The sequence below is a fragment of the Pseudovirgaria hyperparasitica genome (genome assembly GCF_010093815.1).
Source record: "Pseudovirgaria hyperparasitica strain CBS 121739 unplaced genomic scaffold EJ05scaffold_8, whole genome shotgun sequence".
Classification (NCBI taxonomy): Eukaryota; Fungi; Ascomycota; class Dothideomycetes; order Acrospermales; family Acrospermaceae; genus Pseudovirgaria; species Pseudovirgaria hyperparasitica.
Genome location: NW_022985556.1, coordinates 384,679 through 407,376, shown reverse-complemented (window position 1 = coordinate 407,376; position 22,698 = coordinate 384,679). Strand labels below are relative to the sequence as shown.

General features: G+C 48.7%; 10 protein-coding genes across 10 annotated transcripts; 5 read left to right on the top strand and 5 right to left on the bottom strand.

Moving 5' to 3' along the window:
* Positions 1-67: 67 nt before the first annotated feature.
* Positions 68-2,262, bottom strand: EJ05DRAFT_372739 (glycoside hydrolase). The gene is made up of 2 exons (XM_033741158.1): positions 742-2,262; positions 68-691 (listed from the first exon to the last, which is right to left on the bottom strand). Exons 1-2 carry the CDS (start codon positions 1,897-1,899, stop codon positions 245-247), a joined length of 1,605 nt encoding a protein of 534 aa, XP_033600402.1. The 5' UTR covers positions 1,900-2,262; the 3' UTR covers positions 68-244.
* On the bottom strand, positions 2,263-5,214 carry EJ05DRAFT_372752 (phosphatase). The gene is made up of 3 exons (XM_033741160.1): positions 4,994-5,214; positions 4,455-4,943; positions 2,263-4,404 (listed from the first exon to the last, which is right to left on the bottom strand). The coding sequence occupies exons 1-3, from the start codon at positions 5,015-5,017 to the stop codon at positions 2,626-2,628; spliced, it is 2,292 nt and encodes a 763-aa protein (XP_033600401.1). The 5' UTR covers positions 5,018-5,214; the 3' UTR covers positions 2,263-2,625.
* A 159-nt stretch (positions 5,215-5,373) lies between these two features.
* Positions 5,374-6,743, top strand: EJ05DRAFT_476240 (ribosomal protein S3). Its single transcript, XM_033743987.1, has 2 exons — positions 5,374-5,514; positions 5,616-6,743. The coding sequence occupies exons 1-2, from the start codon at positions 5,454-5,456 to the stop codon at positions 6,359-6,361; spliced, it is 807 nt and encodes a 268-aa protein (XP_033600400.1). The 5' UTR covers positions 5,374-5,453; the 3' UTR covers positions 6,362-6,743.
* Positions 6,457-8,828, bottom strand: EJ05DRAFT_476238 (uncharacterized protein). Its single transcript, XM_033743986.1, has 6 exons — positions 8,447-8,828; positions 7,935-8,381; positions 7,799-7,888; positions 6,886-7,753; positions 6,794-6,835; positions 6,457-6,742 (listed from the first exon to the last, which is right to left on the bottom strand). The coding sequence occupies exons 1-6, from the start codon at positions 8,560-8,562 to the stop codon at positions 6,716-6,718; spliced, it is 1,590 nt and encodes a 529-aa protein (XP_033600399.1). The 5' UTR covers positions 8,563-8,828; the 3' UTR covers positions 6,457-6,715.
* A 305-nt stretch (positions 8,829-9,133) lies between these two features.
* On the top strand, positions 9,134-11,912 carry EJ05DRAFT_492968 (Adaptor protein complex AP-1 gamma subunit; the record flags this gene model as incomplete). Its single annotated transcript, XM_033746081.1, has 6 exons — positions 9,134-9,143; positions 9,195-9,318; positions 9,367-9,555; positions 9,609-10,119; positions 10,167-11,768; positions 11,817-11,912. The coding sequence occupies 6 exons, from the start codon at positions 9,134-9,136 to the stop codon at positions 11,910-11,912; spliced, it is 2,532 nt and encodes an 843-aa protein (XP_033600398.1).
* A 713-nt stretch (positions 11,913-12,625) lies between these two features.
* EJ05DRAFT_492967 (glycoside hydrolase) lies at positions 12,626-13,809 on the top strand (the record flags this gene model as incomplete). The annotated part of the gene is made up of 3 exons (XM_033746080.1): positions 12,626-12,639; positions 12,691-12,974; positions 13,022-13,809. 3 exons carry the CDS (start codon positions 12,626-12,628, stop codon positions 13,807-13,809), a joined length of 1,086 nt encoding a protein of 361 aa, XP_033600397.1.
* A 164-nt stretch (positions 13,810-13,973) lies between these two features.
* EJ05DRAFT_372513 (glycoside hydrolase) lies at positions 13,974-15,668 on the bottom strand. Its single transcript, XM_033741156.1, has 4 exons — positions 15,159-15,668; positions 14,994-15,072; positions 14,330-14,931; positions 13,974-14,269 (listed from the first exon to the last, which is right to left on the bottom strand). Exons 1-4 carry the CDS (start codon positions 15,423-15,425, stop codon positions 14,138-14,140), a joined length of 1,080 nt encoding a protein of 359 aa, XP_033600396.1. The 5' UTR covers positions 15,426-15,668; the 3' UTR covers positions 13,974-14,137.
* On the bottom strand, positions 15,669-17,454 carry EJ05DRAFT_372561 (nucleoside hydrolase). The gene is made up of 6 exons (XM_033741157.1): positions 17,287-17,454; positions 17,216-17,223; positions 16,947-17,151; positions 16,846-16,896; positions 16,586-16,743; positions 15,669-16,472 (listed from the first exon to the last, which is right to left on the bottom strand). The coding sequence occupies exons 1-6, from the start codon at positions 17,324-17,326 to the stop codon at positions 15,912-15,914; spliced, it is 1,023 nt and encodes a 340-aa protein (XP_033600395.1). The 5' UTR covers positions 17,327-17,454; the 3' UTR covers positions 15,669-15,911.
* A 136-nt stretch (positions 17,455-17,590) lies between these two features.
* EJ05DRAFT_510806 (uncharacterized protein) lies at positions 17,591-19,693 on the top strand. Its single transcript, XM_033748202.1, has 2 exons — positions 17,591-18,207; positions 18,258-19,693. The coding sequence occupies exons 1-2, from the start codon at positions 17,789-17,791 to the stop codon at positions 19,615-19,617; spliced, it is 1,779 nt and encodes a 592-aa protein (XP_033600394.1). The 5' UTR covers positions 17,591-17,788; the 3' UTR covers positions 19,618-19,693.
* An 853-nt stretch (positions 19,694-20,546) lies between these two features.
* Positions 20,547-22,513, top strand: EJ05DRAFT_372468 (uncharacterized protein). Its single transcript, XM_033741155.1, has 2 exons — positions 20,547-20,706; positions 20,809-22,513. The coding sequence occupies exon 2, from the start codon at positions 20,813-20,815 to the stop codon at positions 22,430-22,432; it is 1,620 nt and encodes a 539-aa protein (XP_033600393.1). The 5' UTR covers positions 20,547-20,706; positions 20,809-20,812; the 3' UTR covers positions 22,433-22,513.
* Positions 22,514-22,698: the final 185 nt, after the last annotated feature.

Here is a 22,698-nt window from a genome sequence, read left to right as displayed (position 1 = left end):
AAACGGGGTAGGTGGCATCTTACCTTACGCTTTGTTAGAGCCTCGTTATTCACTGCAATCACAACATCTAACTATGTGTGTCATTATCCAGAACAATAATGAACCTACTTTACTTAGTCCGATTGCTGGTGCTCGCAGGCTGAGTCGTACTTATCTGCGCCCCAATGATGCAAGCTGAACATACACTATGGAAATACTCAACAGTTTCATAGGTCGTTCTTGCCTCAATTGGCGTTTGCTGAACTCAGATGCCGACAGTCTGCTCAAAGTCTTTGATGCCCTTCCTGAGGCCCACCTCCCATTCCCACATCCATCCACTGTCCACCATTCCAGACTCTCTACAGCGTTTTAGTGTCCAAGCCTCGATAGCACCGATACGATCACATCCTTCACCGCTGCCCTTTGGTACCAGTCCATTCATTCGCGCAGTGAAGAATTTCTCGGCATCATCCCAACCTTGTTGCCAACCAGGTTCAAAGCGCCAATGTTCAAAAGTACCATCAGGATGTTTTCCATCCCAGTAGGCAGCATGCTCTGCAGCAGCTTTCTGTGCCAACGAGTCTCGTTGACCTGTAGCCTTTGCCAAGGCTTCTTTGACTTGTGTGAAGGAGAGATCGAACCAATCAGGAGCCTTTATAGCTCCGTTCTTCGTTTGTTCAATGAAGCCCCATTCGCCACCCGGTACCCAGTCCTGTTGGACCAGATTAGCCATGAAACATTTGAACTGATACTGAATCTCACCATCTTGAGTGTCCAGAAGAACGAGCCGCCAGTCTTTTGTTGCCACCGACGGCTCTGCGCTTGCCCAAAGGACTTTGTCAATTCGTCTCTCTGGCCTTCGCCATGCTTCTTCCAGACCTCGCCCGCCATGACACAGCTATACTCACCGACGATGATCTGTACCCCGCCACGATCATGAATACTTCCTTCTTGGCCATCAAGCTCCCCTAGTTTAGTAGGAACCTCGTCAATAATCTGCTGGGGTGACTTTGACTTGTCCGCGTCACTGAACGCCCAGTAGAAGTGTGTATCAATGAATACCGGGTTCGAGATGACATCTTTCGCGTTGCGCTTCAAAGCATAAGGAATAGTGTCTCCAAGATTCCAGGCATCCGAGATATATATGGGAATGCTAGAGTCGATGGAGCTGAACGTGCTCAAAGCCCAATCGTAGAGGTCGTACATGCCTTGTGCACCGTACTCAGCTTCATTGCACACCTGGATGCCTATAACACCAGGCAGCCCGTTCTTCACTTCCTCCGCAATGAATCTCAAGCAGTCGATGGTCAGCTTCCTGTTTGAGTCGCTGTTCCACAGTTCTGCTTTATTGGAGTTAGTACCCGAATGATCACTGCTATTTGCACCACCCGGGGCGGCGTGAAGGTCGAGCAAGACTCCGATGCCGTAGGAATTGGCGGTTTCAACGAAGCGACGAACGCTGGACCAGGCGTTCTGATATATTTTCTCGAATGGACTAAAGGGAGTACCGCGTGCAAACTTTGAACCTAACGTGAAGTACCCAATTGGGAGTCTTATGGCGGAACATTTGGCGTCGCGCGAGAGCCATTCCCATTCTTGTTGTATGATTGCATTAGACCAATGCTTCTCGAGCTTTTGTCGAGTTTTGTCAGTATGTAGCTCTTTAACATTGGCTTTAACAGCCTCGAGCTCTGATGATTTGCCATCCTCGCAGCCTTGAGGGAACATTGACTGGTAGAGCCACTTTTCCAGAACGTATATTGATCCTACGTTGGTGCCATGGTTGTATCGATAGCGAAAAATGTCTGGGTTTATCGGAGGTGAGGCCTTAGGTGCTTGGGAATGAATCTTTTGAGGGCTATAGGGAGAAGGCCCAGAAGGCTTTCCAGCATCTTTCACTTTGCCCATGAACTTCCTCATGCTGTAGGATAGGACGAATATCTGCGAGAACAGGTGATATTCCAAGTGCGAAAAGGTCTAAGATTGTTTAGAGTAGGGTGCAGCGTATGAAAGAAAGTAAATGAGGACCAGGATGTAGAAAGAAACTAAAGTGTGAGCCAGTATTCTCAAACGCCTGGTCCGGTTGAACAGGACCAGGGAAGTACAACTAGTATGGACTATCAGGCGTAGCTTACAATTTTACAATTACGGTCGTCTTTTGTCACAGAAAGAACGTGGGTACTTCAAGCTGCAGGTGCTCGGGTTGTCAGTGACGTCGGTCCATCACCTCAGTCTACTTAGCCCCGCGAATCCGTGTTCCAAGACATCAACTGGAATATCCACCCAGGCAGCGATGAACGATAAGCTATTTTCTGCGCATAAACAATCTGCAGATATGACTAGATTCGGTCGACATCATTGGTCCGGTAATGGCGATTGAGAATTCCGCTTATTATAATTTCAGGTCCGTGTATATGAAAGACTGCACTTGATTACGACCATCCAGAAGTCCCAAAATTGCATGCCTCAAACGACATGTGTCGTGAAACAATTTATGGATGATAAAGTTCAGAATCTCGTCAAGCAACGCCTTCCCAAATCAGCAGATGGAGCGATGTCGACCTAGCATTGTATGACCAATTTCCAACACCATGTACACGTACAAGCCCTGGATTAACCTACACTCTGCGGCATCATACAATCGTATTACTGCATTTCAACCTCAAAGCCTCCATTTGATAGTCGAGGACTTCTCGATCGACCAGGAGATATATCTCTCTGTTCGACACTTAGAGTCGAAAGCCCAGTAGCGAGACACGCGGGACTGATCGCTGTGTCGTGACCTTGGACCTGTCTGCGTTGCGGAGTAACTTCTGCGGACCCAGATGAGTTTTCGACTGCTGAGAGAACAGTTCCCGTAGTTATACCACTGGTAGACTTTGGTGAATATGTCGTTGACAAAGAGCCATTCATTTCCTCATCCTTGCGCCCGAAGACTTCGGCCCACCATCTTACATCTTTCGGGATAGGAAAGAGAACACGTTCTTGGCCCCTTTGATTATCGTCCACAGCTGATGCATAATTTGCGTTGGTAAACTGTTCCTTCCGCGATAGGAAATAATCCCATACGCTTCTAGTCCGCTCCTTTGCACGTGATTCAACCCGCTCCCTTTCGTTGTCATACAGAAATGAACCGTACTGACATGAGTATAGATGGTAAAGTAGTCGCCTAAGGAAACGTTCGTTGAACTCAAATCGGGTAGGGTGCTGGCGTATCAATTGATAAGTCGCATCCAGGAATTGATGAAATATTGGGCTTATTTCATCGACCTTTGTGGCTGTCTCTTGCTCGGCAGAAGTGCTACTTGTAGCGGCTGCTCTCGATTTTAGTGGACCCTCAGGGGAATCATATGCCTGCATTTCGCCGTCTGAGTCTGCAAACAGAAGTTCCCTGGAGTCGTTCTTTTTATTGAAAAACCCTTGGGCTTTTGCTAATGCGTTCTCTATCGCGTTCGCAGGGCCCCCAGCATTGCCGACTCCATTCCTGTTCCCCACTAACCGCTCATTCTCAACCTCGAACCATTTATCACTTCCCAGAAGACCAGCGCGGTAGCGGAACATGTGACCGAAGGAGAGCCAGTCTTTCTCTATCAGTACAATGAAGCCCTCTAGGGTTCTATAGTATGGGTCCAGGCAAAGTTGGCTCAGAGCGCTCAGTTGACTCGTGCGATCCCATCCGTCGGAACAATGTATCAAAACATGAGAATGCTGAATTGCAATCTGGCGTGCGATCAAAGAGACTCCATCCAGTAGATTACTGATATGATCTAGCCAGCCACTCTTCGCTAGTGTTTCTCGGTTTGGACCTAATGGTGTCATGTCAGTGTCCTTGAGCGCAGAAATGACCTTGTTCAGAGATCTGCGCATGACATGAATATTGTCAATTCCTAGGTAAGCCTTTGTTGCATCTTTGTAAAAATCCATGTTTTCTGAACCCTTTCCTACGGCTTGCATGGCTATTGCATTGACTGTGGGACGTGCGTCGACTATGAGATTTCGCTGTTGCGCGCCATATACTTTCGGCCTCTTCTCAGGTGCATCGATTTGTTGAAGAACTTGGTCCTCGAATTTCTCAGCGTTAATGCTGCTATTGGACCCCTCTCCAGTGTCCAGACTTTGAATACTGGCATCTGGGCTGGTTCCTGTTGATCTTGGACCACTACTCGTGGTATCTTGCGAGCTGTTGTTCTCGCTGTCTGCAGTTGTTGCAAATATCGCGGCTACTAGCTTCTCATCTTGCACACTCCTGTTTCGTGCAAACCCACCTAGGGGTTGAGAACTTCGGGTAATGGAGCAGTTGTTCACAGGGTGTCTGTATACTAATGCTGGAATCCGTGCACGCGAGCGATACTTTCCCGCGTATGTAAGAGTGTTATCTGAGATTATGGAGGGCACTACAAGAACGGCCGGGTAGGTAGGAGAGTACTGCGAGATAGTCAGTCGTGCTATGCTAGCGACCATGGTTTTTTTCACACCTTGTAGTTGGAGTTGATATATGATACTCTCCATCCGTACTCTGGATTCTTTCCCCCAATGCCCAGGCGACGGTACTCTTTCTCTGCATCGTACAACTCCCACCCATTGACTTTGTTCTCCGGAGCTTGCGGTTTGTAGCTGAAGGCATAAAGCTTTTCTATCCGTCCGACTTTGCATGATAAAGATCGAATACTGTCGTACACATCTCGTGCTTTACTTTCTACAACAAAATGGAACGCAAGAAAGGTAAAGTCTCGACAGCGTATTCGTATTGCTGGTGACTGGTGTGAAGCTAGCGGTGCAGGTCTGTACGTGCAGCCATTTATCATGGGGAAAGTAACCCATAACTCTCTCTCAAGCTTTTTGGGAGGGGCGTTGGGTTGGTCGGGCGATATTGGTAAGTGATAGCTGAATATGAGATGATGGGCTGTCAAGTGTAGTGTCCCTTCGACGCGAATACCCTGTCTCCATAGTGTGACATCTTCCACCTAGCGATATACGATTAGCTAGGCTGGGTAACACGCCTTTGACGGTTCACCTTCGAGACACGAATCTTGTCCATGGACTGCTACGTCAGTCAACGCGGTTCTGTGTTGCGAGAGCAGCGTGTGATGGAAGACCAAAGCTCACAGAGACGATGACGTGGTGTGGTATGTTCCTTTCTGTGTGTTACATGGAGCCGGGCTGGTCTCGTGCATCAGTAACAAAGTTGTTAATTACCTAGATCACGGTGATAGCTGGAAGCACATAAGCAGGGATTAGCGACATGTTGGAAAGGCACCCCCGAGCCTGGCGCGCAACCGTGAGATTGCCCCGCAATAGCGCGCTAAGACTGTTCAGGCAAAGACTAGATGCTCGTAAGCGAGCCGCACAACAACGATGTGCTAAGCACTCCAACCGAATTCTTTTAAGCCGAGCGACGACGACGACGACTACATATCTCGACAACCCGCCAACTCGACCGGAACACCAACCGACTCTGTTTCTATACAGCAAATATGGCCTCTGCTGCTGCCGCCCCTGGTGCCGCTATCTCTAAGCGTAGAAAGTTCGTCGCCGGTATGTGGCTTTACTCCTCGCAGACTTAACAAATATGTTTGCTATTGGAGCGGGATAGCGAGCACACCAATTGCTAGGGCACAGTACTGACCTATGTATAGACGGTGTTTTCTACGCCGAACTGAATGAATTCTTTCAACGCGAGCTGGCCGAGGAAGGTTACTCTGGTGTCGAAGTCCGCGTCACGCCCACCGTCACCGATATCATCATTCGCGCAACCCACACACAAGAAGTTCTCGGAGAGCAGGGACGACGAATCCGTGAACTTACCTCACTCATCCAGAAGCGCTTCAAATTCCCCGAAAATTCCGTTTCTCTATATGCCGCCAAGGTATCCAACCGTGGTCTGTCCGCCGTCGCCCAGTGCGAGTCCCTCCGATACAAGCTGCTCAACGGTCTGGCCGTTCGCCGAGCCTGTTACGGTGTCCTGAGATTCATCATGGAGAGCGGTGCTAAGGGTTGCGAAGTCGTCGTGAGCGGCAAGCTGAGAGCTGCCCGCGCTAAGAGCATGAAGTTCACTGATGGTTTCATGATCCATTCCGGCCAACCTGCAAAAGACTTCATCGACCATGCCACCCGTCACGTATTACTCCGTCAGGGTGTATTAGGTATCAAGGTCAAGATTATGCGCGGTTCTGACCCTGAGGGCAAAGCTGGTCCCCAAAAATCACTCCCTGACTCCGTTACCATCATTGAGCCAAAGGAAGAACAACCAGTTGTGCAACCAATGTCCCAAGACTATGGTGCTAAGGCTGTTGCTGCACAGCAAGCTGCTGAGCAAGCACGGTTGGCTGAACAGCAAGAGCAGGGTGGCGAGGCGCCGGCAGAGGGTTACACCGCAGAATAAATGGGTTCTCATAAAGGGTCGCGTTTGGGTGAAAACGGGTCTTGATACTTTTCATGGAATGGAATGCTACTATAGCGTGATTCCAAGGAGTCTATCCTGTGTATGTCGAATATAAAATACATGGGAATTGCAAGCGATTTCCGCATCATTTTGTCAAGTCCTGCCTCACACGTGAATAATGACAAACTATATGGCTAGAACTATCTAGGCATTGATACTTGGAACGTGTAATTACATGCAGCCTAGATCTCTACGGAACGATACATTGGAACGCGAATAGGGTATCTCGACGCTTTAACAGAAGATCATCACTACTAAAAGGAATATCCTCATAGTCGCTGCAACTGCTGAGATCTAGAGCAGAACATAGAGTGCGCAAATCTGCAACTCACTGTTAGAACTTGTACTTCAGTAATTTCAAGTAAATCATACCATTGACAACCCAAGAATCATGCTACACCAAAAGAGAACATTCTGTGAAGGATTCGTCAGTGGTTGCATGACCGGGACAGTAGCGCTCTTACATTCAGCAAAGTCCGGCCCCTAAGAAGCCTTGATCGCTGTATCATAACGATTGGCATCTGCAACATCATCATAGTGAAGCCATACCCCCTGAGTTTCTTCGTAATGCAGCCCATTACCAGCTCGTGGGCCAAAGCACTGACGAGGAACGTGATTCCTGTCGCAGCTGATTTGGACACATAGATTCGAGACGCTACGTATACGTGCCTCCGAAAGAAATGATGTACCGGGATATTCCACTCGCGCGAAAACTCCAGCCAGTCGCAGCTGTTCCACCAATCTGAATAGAACTGGCGATCAGCGAAGCGCGTGATCTCAGCAAATGCACCCAATACGTATTCAAAAATAATAAGAAATACGAGGAGGAATAGAACCATGAATGGGAATAGGAGACGAGATATAGACTCGGCCATGATAAGGAATCCTTCTGAGAAAGAGGCGATGCCGGTCATCCGGATTGCTGACTCGTCGAGCACCGGGAGAACAAATTCTTCTGTCGTGAGGGTTGTGAGAAATATGCAACCAAACACTGCGAGGGTCTTGTAAAAAAGCTCCATGAAGTCGGTCTCCGGCATTCGAGGGTATTCAAGCTCGTAACATAAGGTTGGGCAGAATAGGAAGTCGACATAATTGGCGATTGTGAGATTCTGAGGATATGTGACATTACCCAGGGAGGATGTGAGCTCGTGAGCAAGGTCTTCACGGAGTTGACCAAGTTGCTCCTCTTTCGATGGCTCATGTTCAGCATTCAAGTCGTGTAATCGCTGAGTACGACCAGGATAACGGTATGCTTTTGCTCGTGATGCCCCATCTGGGCGATCAAGGTCATTCAAACGCCTCCTCGTGGTGGACAAATGCCCATTGTAGAATCTAGATACGTTATTATATACAGTGGGCCAGCTAGGTGTGACTAACGCATAAGAATGCATCTTCATGAAGATCGAAAGAAGATGTAGCGTGAAGAACACCTGTGACGTCCAGCTCCAAATTCGGAGGAATGGCCAACTATAATATGTGAGGATCCAGCCATACAATTCTAAGACTGACTGACTTGACCCAGAATAACAGCCACGCGGTCTGGAAAAGGCTCTGTAGAGGCATACCAAGACGACTCCATCGGAGTATCTTCACGCCTGTATACATCTTGTGGAGGGGCAAGCTGAGCGCGGAACTAGCCACCATAAGAAGATCGCTGAGAGCCAGCTCAAACAACTTTTCCGTCAGGACAGGCCATTGTCTGATGACTAAAGGATATCCAGTCTCTTTTAAATTTCGAAGCATTGCGGTTATGACCATGATAGCAAGCCCAACCCAGAAGAGGACAAAGAAGCCACTGAAGTCTCGGTGTTCGCTCTTTGGGTCGAAATGTGACACACGAGCGGCATAGTCTATGGTAGGGAACAACCGATGCTTCTGCTGAGCCCTGATGGTTTTGCGGGCCGAGGAGGTTGCGTGGACTGATGGAGGAGCATCATGAGGTACAGGCGTTGCGCGACCACTGGTAAAACAGTCAGATTTGTATGACAGACACAAATACAATCACTATATTCAAGTGTTCCTAACCTGCCAATTCCATCTGAAATTCTGGAAGGGGATTGATTTGGTGCTCGATTGAGATGTGATCCAACCGGTCGTCTTGGTTTAGGCGAAAGGTATTCTGTCTGAAAGCTAGACGACATTATGGTAGAGCAGCGTCTGAATTGAATATTGATTTTACTCCCAGCAGGTATCGATATGTGGCAGTGTTCCAAGAAACTTGGGAAACGTTTGTGAACGTGCTGATCCGGCCCAGGATGAAGATCAGGAGAATTGATCACATATACTTGGCAGTATTTGAATTCATAGTATTATGTTCAGTTTGGTTGTCATAATGCCTCGTATGACTTATAGTAGAGTCATATCCAAGGTGCGAACAGCTGGCTCGGACGCCACTTGCAGTAATCACCTGGCACATCTAACAAAGGGTTTCCTTTTGATCCTACGTCAGTGTACCGCGGCTTTGCAGCGAGCAGGGGTCTACCTAGGTAGTTCGTGTTCAGGCACCTCAGGCAGCACTTCCGATTTTCGCTTACTGTGTACGGAGTCTGGGCGCCTACTGACAGTATGGACATCAAACCTCACATATGCATAGACGATACTCTCACGCCACACGAACAATATACCCGACTCGATTCCCTCGTGTACGTCCGTACTCGGCATTCTTACTTGGCGTCTCTTCTGTAGGACTCTGGGGTCCGTGAGACCGCCATCATGAGTTCCTGTACGTCAACCTTCAGCCCTCTTGAGAGATGCCCCTCCTGACCCAGTATAGTGAAGCAGTTCATTCGTAATGTCCGTGCCGCCAAAACAATCGCAGATGAGAGAGCGGTCGTTCAAAAGGAGAGCGCGGCGATTCGTGCAAGCTTCAGGGAAGAAAGTGGTGACCATGGAATACGGTGCGACAACGCAGGTGCCTGATAGCTTTAGTGCTAATTTGACTGCAGGCGCAACAATGTTGCAAAGCTATTATACCTCTTCACGCTTGGAGAGCGGACTCATTTCGGTCAGATCGAATGTCTGAAGCTTCTCGCATCACCTAGATTTGCCGACAAGCGGCTGGGCTATCTGGGAACTATGCTCCTACTGGACGAGAATCAGGAGGTGTTGACCTTGGTGACCAATTCGTTGAAGAAGTACGTCAAAGTGCATGATATTACATCTACCTCTACTAACGATTACGGCGTAGCGACCTCAACCACCCAAATCAATATATTGTTGGTCTTGCGCTCTGCACATTAGGTAACATTGCGTCTATCGAAATGTCCCGCGATCTGTTTCCCGAAGTCGAAACCATAATTTCCAGCCAAAACCCGTACATAAGACGAAAAGCTGCTATTTGTGCAATGAGAATATGTCGCAAAGTGCCAGACTTGCAAGAGCACTTTTTAGAGAAGGCGAAACTGCTCCTCAACGATCGGAACCATGGCGTGTTACTTTGTGGTCTCACCTTAGTCATAAGCATGTGTGAAGCGGACGAACTAGAAGGAGGGGAATTTGGGATAGTAGAAACATTTAGACCTATCACACCAGCACTGGTGAAGGTTCTGAAAGGCTTGGCAAGTTCCGGATATACCCCTGAGCACGATGTCACTGGAATCGCAGATCCATTCCTGCAGGTGAAAATACTGCAGCTATTGAGGGTATTTGGCCGCGGCGATGCAGAAACCAGTGAGCAAATCAATGATATCCTCGCTCAGGTAAGTGATGAATAAACTTCGCGTAGAACGTACCCTGATATCACTAGGTCGCCACAAATACCGACGCATCGAAGAACGTCGGGAATGCCATTCTCTACGAGGCAGTACTGACTATTCTGGATATCGAAGCCGACTCTGGACTGAGAGTTCTTGGCGTGAACATTCTGGGGAAATTCTTATCCAATAGAGATAACAACATCCGATATGTTGCCCTCAACACTCTCATCAAAGTAGTTGCTGTTGAGCCCAATGCGGTACAAAGACATCGAAACACTATCCTAGATTGCCTGAGAGATCCCGATATCAGCATCCGGAGAAGAGCACTTGATCTGAGCTTTACGCTGATCAATGAAAGCAACGTCCGAGTACTTATTCGGGAGTTATTAGCGTTCCTAGAAGTGGCCGACAATGAGTTCAAGCCAATCATGACATCCCAGATCGGCATTGCAGCAGACAGATTCGCGCCCAACAAGAGATGGCATATCGATACCATGTTGAGAGTCCTAAAATTGGCTGGTAATTATGTCAAGGAGCAAATCTTGTCCTCGTTCGTTCGTCTCATTGCGACTACCCCGGAGCTTCAGACCTATTCTGCTCAAAAGCTGTACGCCTCTTTGAAGGACGATATCACCCAAGAGGGTCTAACGCTAGCCGGTGCCTGGGTCATTGGTGAGTTTGGCGACGCATTATTACGAGGAGGACAGTATGAAGAAGAAGAGCTGGTTGCACACGTCAAGGAAAGCGATCTCGTTGACCTCTTCGAGACAATTTTGAACAGTGCATACGCAGGACAGATTGTCACCGAATATATCATCACATCGACCATGAAATTGTCAACGAGACTGTCGGAAGTAGGACAAATTGAAAGGCTTCGACGCATATTACTCCGCCACCAAGCAAACCTAGATATTGAAATTCAGCAGCGCGCTGCCGAATATGGCAACCTCTTCGGCTACGATGAAGTGCGCAAAGGTGTTTTGGAAAGGATGCCACCACCAGAGATTCGAGAAGAGCAGAGAGTCCTTGGCGAAGCCACGAAAAAACGTCAATCGCGGGTTGTGACGAAGAAGAAGCCTAGCCAGGTCACCGAACAAGACATGCTATTAGACCTCATGGGTGGTTCTGATATGCCCACAACAGACCCCAGAACCACTCTCAACGGCTCCTCAAATAATACAGATCTTCTTGCCGATATTCTAGGTGGAAGTTCATCGTCACCTTCCGATACGACATCGCCTCCACCACAATCATCTAACGTTTCGAACATCATGGATCTCTTCGGCAGTCCGAGTGCATCGCAGGCTCAGGAGGCCAGATCACAGGTGTCATTTGGAAACGACCTCGCAGGTCTTGGTGGTATCTCGTCACCGCCACCTCAGGCAACGACCCCATCTTCAAGTGGGCCGTCAGCTTATGAAGCCTACAATAAAAATGATCTTAACATCACCTTTCAACTCCAAAGAAATGCCAACGCTGTCCAAGTACTTGCCCGTTTCCGGAATACAAATGCCTTCGAGTCTCTTAGTGGAGTCTCTTTGCAAGCAGCTGTCCCAAAGTCCCAGAAATTGCAACTACAACCTATCAGTTCAAGTGAGTTGGATGGTGGTTCGGAGGCTTCGCAGCAGATGAGAGTCGTTGCAAATGCTGGCGTAAGTATTCAGTGTGGCGTTATATGAATCGATGCTAATTCCTGATAGCCGCCACCGTCTAGATTGAAATTAAGGCTAAAAATCGCCTACTCAAAAGGCGGTATGCCCGTCTCTGAGCAGGTCGACTGGGCTGAACCATTATGATGGAATATTATATGTACTGTGTAATGTACCGGGTGATCACAAGGTACTTTCAAAGATTACATAGGAGATATTATCTATGAATATCGCTGGGCCAGTTGCTTTACGACGCTACGCTCTATAAACAGGGTTCCCACAGCGAACACCTTAGGATCTCGCTGTAAAAGACCTTTACTTAAATCATCTCTCGGTGTCCGTTCGTCCTACAGACAAACATAACTCTGGTGATGCACCGCACTTGTATTATTAAGGCAGAATGACGTATCATTCTGTGCAGGTATCGCTAGATGTGTTGTAGTGCGGGTACCTGCAGCATATGCCGTGTTACACTAAGTAAGTAAGTTCCCAGCTACCCAGCGGGGCAAGTAGCATTTCAACGTTGTATGTAAATTTGATTGACAAAAGTTCTGCGGACGAATTTACTTGCAGGGGTGGGGCATCCCAGCACCCAGCCATTCATTCTCCACAATATACACATCACACCACCAAGTAATCAAAGTAACACTTGATCTTGCAGACGTATGCTATCCTGTGTGAGCCTGCTAGACTTCGTGAATCGGGGAGTAAAACTTCTATCAACGTCATGCTGATATTGACTGCTCATCGGTACCGTCATATTCCAAGCACGCGTCAAGATGCTAGATCGATTTCTCGCGGCCCTTATGGCTGCTGCTGTAGCAGGAGCAGGAGTATATGCTACGAAGCTTGAATATAATATGTACTTGACAGGGTGAGTGAGAACGGCTCATCTCAGCTTCATTCTTCTTTCTAACAACCGCAGGGCACACAATATCGTCCCATCGAAGGAAAATGTTTCCGAAATCACCCATGTGTCCCTGGCGTTTATGAATTCGAGCAAGTTTCATGAGAACAGCCCAAGCGAATTCCCGCTTTTTACTTCTGTAGATGCTGTGCGTGAAAAGTTCGCGCCTGACACCAAAGTCATTATCGCGATCGGGGGATGGGGCGATACAGCAGGCTTTTCCATAGGTGCGAAGACTGGTGAAAGCCGAGAGCTCTGGGCAAAGCATGTCGCGAAAATGATCGAGATGACTGGTGCAGATGGTACTTATATTCTCCTGAACGAGCCACTCATGACTAATTCTGCCCAGGTATCGACGTCGATTGGGAATTCCCAGGCGGGAACGGTTATGACTACAAGATCCATCCTAATTCCGAAAAAGAATGGGAGATCGCAGCATATCCGCTCTTCCTTGCCGCAATCCGCGACGCCATCGGTCCCGATAAAATTATCTCGGCGGCTGTCCCCGCGAAGTCTGCAGACATGCTGGCATTCACCAAAGAAAACATGGGTGCAATCAGCGCACAACTCGACTACCTAAACATCATGACGTACGACATGATGAGTATCCGCGATAATGTCACGAATCACCACACAGGGCTCCAATTGAGTCTTGCGAGTATCGACGAATACATAAGCCGCGGCCTGGACCCGGGCAAGATATATCTGGGCTTCGCATTCTATGTCAAATGGTTCCGTGTAGACCCAGCTAGCGGTTGTACTGCTCATAATGCTATCGGGTGTAGCACTGTATTGATGGAAGATCCAAATACCGGTGCTGATCTCGGCAAGGCTGGTGCATTGGTTTGGGTGCAACAAGTACCGTCGAATCTGAAGGCATCCTTCGAAAAGGCCATGAGCGGCGTGCAATACGATGATATTGGTGGAGGAAGCTACTACTTCGACGCTGATGAGAATATCTTCTGGTCATGGGACACGCCAGATGCGATCAGAAAGAAATTCGCTCCTATCGTCCAGAAGAGGGCACTTAGAGGAGTGTTTGCCTGGGGATTGGGAGAGGACGCAAATAAATTTGAGCATCTGAAGGCACTGAATGAGGGTGTAAGGCAATATAGGGCTGGTGCCATTAATATGTGATTCCACGCGATGGCATGGCAAGTTTTCCTTGCGGCTTCCCACCTGGGCACTCGAAGTTCATACAAGATCCTGCCAAGTACCCAGCCCAATAATAGCCTTCAGAGAATACGAAACTCTAAGAATAATACATAGATAATCAATGCATGGATGGAGTTGGTCATTAGTGTGAACGCTACTCTGTGCTTGATGGAGTCTCGTTCTCATCTGCAAGCCTTGTGTATTTACGCCCAGTAAGACTCAAGATCTAGCTCATTGCTCTGTCTAAGTAGGGATGGGCCTCTCGAAAGCACTACATAGCCTAGACGATGACACAAGCGTGTACTTTATCTCATCCCCGAAGTGCCTTCGCAATCGTATACCAGGCAGGCTTCTTCTCAGTGGTACTACTGTACGGCAAAGGGTCGCCCTCCCCCGCAAATGTCGAAGGAACCCAGGAGAAATTATCTTGAAAATCCCATACCTGGACAAAATCGATTAACGTTAGCAGTACACATAAGAGATGCACGTTGCCACCACTTACAGTAATCCCAACGCATCGCTTCGTATTCTTACACGCCATCACAGATGTATTGTAATCTTTCGCTTGTTGGGCCAGCTTCATCCCATTGCTCGGCAACTGCATCCTAACATCCAACTCTGTCACTGCCACATCGAGGTCCATTTTAGTGAAAGCTGCCATATTCGCCGTCTGCGCTTCATAACTCGGCGTCCCGCCTACTGTGAAGTGGCTCTGCAATCCCACACCATCAATCTTTACCCCCTTCTTTCTCATCTCCTTCACCAAAGTCCTCACCGAATCGCTCTTCGGTCCCACCGTCTCAATATTATAATCATTATAATACAATTTCGCCTTCGGATCTGCTTTTGCGGCCGCGGCGAAGGCCTCGTAAATATACCCCGTGCCCGTGATATTGTAGAAGATAGATGGCCGGAACGTACCATCCTCGTTGAAAGCTTCGTTGACGACATCCCAGTGTAGACATTGACCCTTGTAGTGCGTTACTTCGGCGGCGATATGCGTGCGGACGACGGAGAGGAGCTCCGAGGCGGTCCAGGTCTGCGACGTGAGCCAGGGTGGAAGTTGGTTGTGCCAAACGAGGGCGTGGCAGCGGCGGAATTGGCCTGTGAATTTAGTCAACCCTTTTCTCTTTGCCATGGGCATGGTCATGTATGATTGGGTATACCGTTTTTGATCGCTGGTTTTATTATTTCGTCGCTGAGGGTGTAGTTAAACTGACCTCGTGAAGGCTCAGTGAACATCCACTGCAGGACCGAGAGATGTCAATCCATATGTTCTTAGTCTAATTTGCGTGTCCCTCAAAGTATGAAATTGTTGTGAATGAACATACCTTCAACCCATTTGCCGGCGTCACTTGACCAAACTCCTCTGAATTGTAAGCAACCTTTCGATATTTCGAGTTATCAATGCTGTAAGGCAGATAACTAGCGCCACCGGGGGCAAGACTTGGATTATCGATTGCGGTACCGAAATACTGAAGTCCTGCTTTGCGTGCGAGTTGATTCAATCCAATTTCCTTGCTGCCACGATCAGCTAAGAGTGACGACAGGACCGCGGGCGTGAAGGCAATCGCCAATGCGAAAGAAGTCCACTTCATCTGGAACAATCTATAGTAAAGGATTTATTATCGATGCACCGTCTGACTCCCGTTGCATGGTTCAGTCGGCGTGGAGCAACCTTCAACTTTATACAAGAAGCATCAGTGCGCCACGAGAGCTTGACATTATCCGTACGCTATACTAAGACCTAGGCATACGACACCTGTGACCAGTCGTACACTCGCGATCCATGACGGATGCGGGATATGAGGGGTAAGTTAGTGTATGTTCAAGGAACAAGTACAATTTACCATGACCGGGTAAATACAATCAAGTGTGGCGCTCCGCTAGCATCATAGGCTGTGATTGTGGCCGAGCCTACAGTTCTCCGGGTCAAATCTAGTACACAAGTTGGATAATATAGGACGTTCACAACATCTATGCCCTGTATGAGAGTCGTCGGTGACAATATCACGTCTAGCTCGTTTTCAAAACTTCAGTGCCCGGTGGATTCTAGTGCATCTCGCGACAAGCGACCGACTCTTTTACGCTTCTCCGGCATTGTACAAATCTCTGTACTTCTTCTTTTCCGTGCCATTGAGAGAAGGAAGGCTTGAAGCTTTGTCAGCTTCCTGGAGAGCCAATTCTATCATGTCCCAGAACCGTTCAACGTTCAAACCACGTGGGACACGGACTCCGCCTTGACCTTTTGGTAGTAGACTTGCAACTGTCCTGCCTAACTGACCAGCTAGCGTTCGATCATCTGAATGTACGCCTTCTCTGACCGTATTGACCTCGAAGCGTTCGCCCGACGCATCTTCGAAGATCTCGGGAATGAACGCTGCAGCAGTTGCTAGAGGGTCATGTAGGGGAGGTCCATCAGTGATGGCAAATACTTCAGCATACGTTCCAGCGAAGTAAGTCATGATCTCATGGAACAGAGCTCGAACTGTAGTCGTGTCCTTCAACGAGTTGTCACTAAAAAGGAGTCGCTGTCGGACCGGTCGCGTTCCTCTACAGAGATGTGTCACGTCGAGTGGAATTAGTGTTGTCTTTTTCGAGAGCACAGGGTGTGCGAGGATCGAGTGTGCCGCCTCGGGGTCGCACTGATTGAGTCAGTCATACATACCAGTGAAATATCGACATGCAGAGAACTGACGTAAATCTATATAACACCATTAGTATGCACATTCTAGAGTCACAAGAAAAGTAGTCTTACATTGAACTCAGCAAAAGGCGTGAAGTTGCCAAACCTTTCACCCTCTCCAGCCACAGTTCCCATAGGTGCATCGTTGAATTTGCCACCGATTGCTCCTCCCATAATACTGACACCTGCGAGATGGTCGACGAGATCTGGATGGGCTGCGAAGAGCTTTGCTGCATTTGTCAACGTTCCAGTGGTTACTAACCATGCGGTACCAGGAGCCGTTGCACTCAGCGCATCATACATGGCTTTGACGAAGTCAACTTGCTCCGTACCTGATCCAGGGACGTTGGGCAATAGAGTCACACCATCTAGTCCAGTCTCGCCTGGCTAATTTCAGTACTCGACAGGTACAGCTACGGCGCGTCTAGTTTACCATGAATATCAGGAGCATGAACGGCGCTACGTGTCAGGGGCTTAGTCGCACCCGGGTATACAGCTATGTGCGAGCACCCTATAGCTTCGAGGACACCCCGAGTATTTCGCGTCGTATGTTCCAGTGACGCATTTCCGTGGACGGTGGTTACACCCAGGAGAACTGTCTTCGGAGAGTGGGCAGCTAGTAGTAATGCAAATGCATCCTGTCATATGCGAGGTCGCCATAAGCCTGTCATGATACCTCATTCATTTAGAGACGCGTCCTACATCATGACCTAGATGCTGTTCAGTACATCGCATTCGAGTATTCGAGTCTCCTGGGAAGGGACACATCATACCAGTATCAACATCCAGCCACAAAGGAGTGAGGGCCGACATGTTGGGCGTCGTGATATCCAACAAGAAAGAGTAACGATTGACGTGTTGGGTCAAAGGTGGTTAATAATATGGATCAGGACATACAGAGTCCGAGACTGTTGAAAAGGAACGTATCTTTTTGATAAGACCCATCGGCGGCGTGACTCCGGTTTTGATAGATTCTTATATGGGGCGCGGTAGCCAATCAGATCAACAATGATAGCCGTTAGCGTGCCCCAAGCAGCCGTAGCCACAACGTGCTCTTGTTCTCAGTCATCCATTAATATTATCCCTGTGCAATCTGAGTTTCGTAGTTCGTGAGCATAGCAAGGGCAGCCTCAACGTACGTGGATTTTTACAGCGATGCAAATCAACTCGAAGTGAGACCAACCCGCGCACATTTGTCGAAGCCGTGTCCTCTGAGACGCGCATGGAAGGTCCATCTTATCATATCAACGCGATAGAAACTTGAAGCTCATTATAATGGCTTTCGGATATGAGTTTGTTGATCTTTCGGATGAGCAAAAGCATGCCAGAAGAGTCGCGCTTGACACCAATGGTGCATACCTACAGCTCTCGGTGCTCTTTGTCCTCTTGACAATATATGCTTCCGCCTGGATGACATGGCTTGTCGAACGGTATACTCCTCGAGACGATGGACCGCCAAAGTCACCCTTCCAAAGAGCAAACAACCAGACACAGAAAGGGGTATTCGGACATACACGTCTCTTATGGAAACGAGTTCTCTGGTGGAGTGGAGGACCACTTATGCGCGGCTGGGGCACAAGAGGTCAGTGGGTATGTGGTTCATTATGGTCACTATGGATGCTCTATCTCTGTCTGCGCAACACTATGCCAGACTACTGGCACGTTACCAAACGATTCGGCATGATCCCAACTGCGTGAGTACCTACCCTTCCCACCACGACGAATCGGGCTCACGCCCTGACAGGGTCTTGCCATTTCAATATCTCCTTGCAATGCGGTCAAGCCTCTCGCCAATCCAGTATCTTACGCGTCTGAGCCACGAAGAGCTCAAAGCCACGCATCTGATACTTGGGCGTATTATCATCATCTTCTATGTAGTACATGGGTCTCTTTACCTGAATGGTTTCATCCAGAACGGAGTTCTGCTGAAACGTCTCCTGGACTATGATGTGGTCTTTGGTTTGGCTGCATTGCTGTCTTTCGTCGCTATCAGTACGAGTGCTCTCAGCTTCATTCGTAACTGGTCATATCGTACGTTCTATGTTATCCATGTGTTCTTGGCTGTACTCCTGCTAGAACCAATGTACTTCCACTGCCACCATACTCATATTTTTGTTTGGCAAACACTTGTGGCTATTATACTGCTCAATATTCTCAGGCTCTTCAAGATACGAACATACGATGGTCAAATCAGCCTCGTACCAGGCTCAAGATTGGTCCAAGTCATTATACCTCTCAACACTCGGAACAGTCTGACCTGGGGTGTGGGAGAACACGTCTTTCTCAGCCAGATTACCGACCAAACATCGAAATTTGCTTTATATGACGTGTTAAGTCAATGGTTTCATGTTAACCCCTTCACCATTGCCTCTCTGCCAGGCGAGGACGACGAGGTTGTACTGGTAGCTCGAACGCTGCAAGGCTCTACGAGGCTTTTAGCGGACGCTGCACACAGAACGGCTCGAGAAACGCAAGCGGAAGGCTCTCATTCAACTACACGTCTTATGGTGGAAGGTCCGTATGGCGGCATCAATCACGTCCCTGATCTTAAAACTTTCGACACAATACTCTTCATAGCAGGCGGTGTTGGTGCGACTTTCACTATTCCAGTCTATCGTACTGTCATGAATAGGGCGATTTCAGAGCCAGGCTTTCGAGGCCAGATACGATTTGTATGGGCTGTGCGGACGTTATCTGAGACAAGATGGGCATTTCCGTCGACGACAGCCGACCGAAAGAATGAAGGCAATAGTTTTACAGCAGTTCCAAAGCTGGCTGAAATATATATCACTGGCTCACGCTCTACTCGGAATACCGACACCACGGGAAGGAATTTCTCTGGGGACGTCGAACTAGAGGAAGGTGAGAATCTTCTGCCTGCAGAAGAAGACGAAGAGTCGTGTGTGCCACCAGGGGTCGTGCTTCAGCACGGCCGGCCTAACCTCAATGTGATTGTTGACGACGTCTTCTCAAATCAACATGGACGTGTCGCAATCTTCGCATGTGGACCTCGAACATTAACGGACAGCTTGAGGTGTGCCGTGGGTAAGTGGGTATACTTGGACCGCAATGTTTTCTACAAGGCCGAGGTTTTTGGGTACTGACCGGATGGGCGTTATTATGCACTCAATAGCTTGTTGGCGGTGTTAGTGGGCTTATAGTCTATGAAGTTGGTTCAAGTATCCATTCGCGAAAACGTGCTAAGCCCTTTTGGTGAGACGTATAACCTACGAAGGCAGCAGCTGTGAAGGATTGGGCTTATCGAAACCTTGCAAGACGCTAACGGCACGTCAAGTGTCAAACAGGGTAGATACAACGACGAAAGTGTTGATAGGACTCTGCACAACTGTCCCGATTCGTGCTTCACATAATATTACATCCTGAACAAAAGAAGGGCGATGCACAAAAGACCAATGAACAAGTCTCAGGGGCCGTCGGTGCTTTGATTGCGCATAGTAGGCAGCCAATGAAAACCTGTCTCCGGAGTCCGCTCTGTTGGCTCTCCTGTGTTCGCAGGCGAGCAATTGTCTGCCCTTGTATACTGGAGTACCATGAGCGGGACGCAGGTCGGTTGCATGTACAATTGGAATCGAGTGGACTATGTAAAAGTACAACTAATTAACAGCAGTGGTTACCATCCGATAGATCTAGGCGTCACAAAACAGTCTTCTTGCAACTTCTGGACCTCTATAATCACAATCAGACCGCGCTAAAGCCAAGCTACCGCCCACCGTACCCACGCCGTGCGCCGCTTCCCTCCCCCAGTCCCAGCCTCCCGAAAGACATCCGAATTCTCAACTCTCACAGCCTCGCGCACCCACCGTCGGCGTCCGCTCTTTCATATGCTTGCATTTCTATTAACCCATGACTCCTTGTCCAACTTCAATGTGAAGCATTCTCGCCTTAACGGTCAGCCATCTCTTTGTTCCCGCACGGATTGACCTCGTGTCACGTCGCTACAACCGGGTGTTCGGACGTTTATACGCGCCCCTCTCTTACTCGGATCACCATCGCTCGACTTATTAGACTGCTAGCAAGCTCTATACGTGCTGTTCGGCTTTTATCTTTGGAATAATATAACTATTAAGTACATGGCCACCATCCCGTCCGCAACCTTCGCAGCCACAAGTCCTCCGTGCAGCCCAGAAGGGGGCCGAGGAGCCTGGAACTTCTCTGTCCCTCTTACTGGAGAGGTATGTAACACGCGGCTTTCATATTCGTAAACGGTGTCTATGATGGAGGCTGATTGGTATCATTTGTACTTGTCCCATTTAACAACATAACTAACTCGATAGTGCCATGCAGGAACAATCTTTTGAAGAAACGCAACATACCGCTATCAACCCCCAAAGAGGTTCCGCGAACAGCAATCTAATACGACCAGCACAACGCAGAAAGAATACTACAGAATCTCAAAACTCCGGGAAGTCTCTTACACGACAGGAATCAGGGCATTTTCGACAAGTGCGAGCCAACCAGCTCTCCAGAAAACAGAGCGATCTGAGCGTTAATGCGAACGGACCCGACGGCTTGAGCGACCTCTTCAAGGAATCAGGCCACACCCGTAATGGTACACACAGTGCAATGGGAGAGAAGCGAAAGTTGACCACTAACGGTGCTCATGGCACAATAAAGCCAACGGAAGACTCGAAATGGATCCACAGGGACAAGCTTGCGCAGATAGAGAGCAAGGAATTGGAGGAGGCAGGATTCAGAGTACCTCGACAAATGAGCAGATCAGACTCTCGTACACAATCTCGCGCGCGCTCTCGAGGACAATCAACTGAACGTAGGGAACGCAGTCAAAGTCGAAATCGTAGAACAACAGAAGAGTATAACATTGAAGAATCGCTACCTCCCGCAAATACATTACATAGTCGGTATTCTAGCAAGGATCTAAAGGAGAGTCAAAGGTACAAAGCGCCGACACCAATTCAGCCCTTGCGGCAAGAGGAGGAGATATTGGAAACGGAACCAGAGCATGACGACCCTGCAGCATGGGACCTGAGGACACCGGCAGAAATTGCGGCTGACCGAGAACGTGCAAGATCAGGGTCCCGGCCTGGAGGTTCCAGACTACCACTTGCCATGGATAGCCCCATTCCCGTCCCTAACATCGTAGTAGAGAGAGACTCGCCTTTGACTAGAAGTAGACAAGGCAGCTCAGCAGCAAACCGGTCCATCCTTGAACCGGCGATCGTGTTCAACCGAAACGGCCGGAGTGGTAGTGTTGGTAGCGAAGTTCTGCTCGATGAGGCTGAGACTCCTCAAAATCCTTCGTTCAAGCAAGCTACTCCTAGTCCACCTCAAACGTCGCCTTCGAAAGCCAAGTCCCCGACTAAGATCAATGCAACTGGCAAGAAGAAAGACCGTACCACTTCCGGAACAAAACCACGGCAAAGTTCATCAAATACGAAACGGCCTGGCACCTCGGAGGGTCTACAGCGACCACAAACCGGCCACAGACCGAATCGACCCGAAGGTGAAGCGCCCTGGATTGCCACGATGTACAAACCTGACCCAAGTCTACCTCCGGACCAGCAAATCATCCCCACCCATGCTAGAAGAATGGCACAACAGCAGTGGGAACAAGAGGGCAAGACCGGTTCAATTTATGACACCAATTTCGGACTGCTCAATACGGAGGAGTTCAACAGGCCAGCTACGAGGACACCCCCAGAGGAAGAGAAGAAGCAAGAGGAGGGTCAACAATGGCCAATCATACAACCTGCAAGCCCGAAACCGGAATCTATACGTCCTGGGGGAGGCTACAAGACTATACCCACTATCTCCAGTCCACAGACACCCGCCCGATCCACGCCAACACCAAATCCCCGACCTGTCGATTCGATCAGAATGGAAGACCCCGGTGAAGATGAAAAACCACAAAAGAAGGGCTGTTGCTGTATTATTATGTAGCTCTTTATTTGACAGAGCTGTGCGTTCAAGATTTCACTTTCTTATACCCTTTCGTTCTCAAACCAGTAGCGAGCGCGTCATACACACTATGTACAAAGGCGGCCATAGTTTCATTTGTTCACTCTTCCTCGACTACGGACATACACCAAAACAATCCCATCATGATTCGAGCGTTCAACGCTTGTCTTGTTTTTAGTACACAATTTGGGGTCGATAAGTCGGTATCAACAGTTTCCCGAGCTTCTCTTCGGCATGTAGAAGCTATA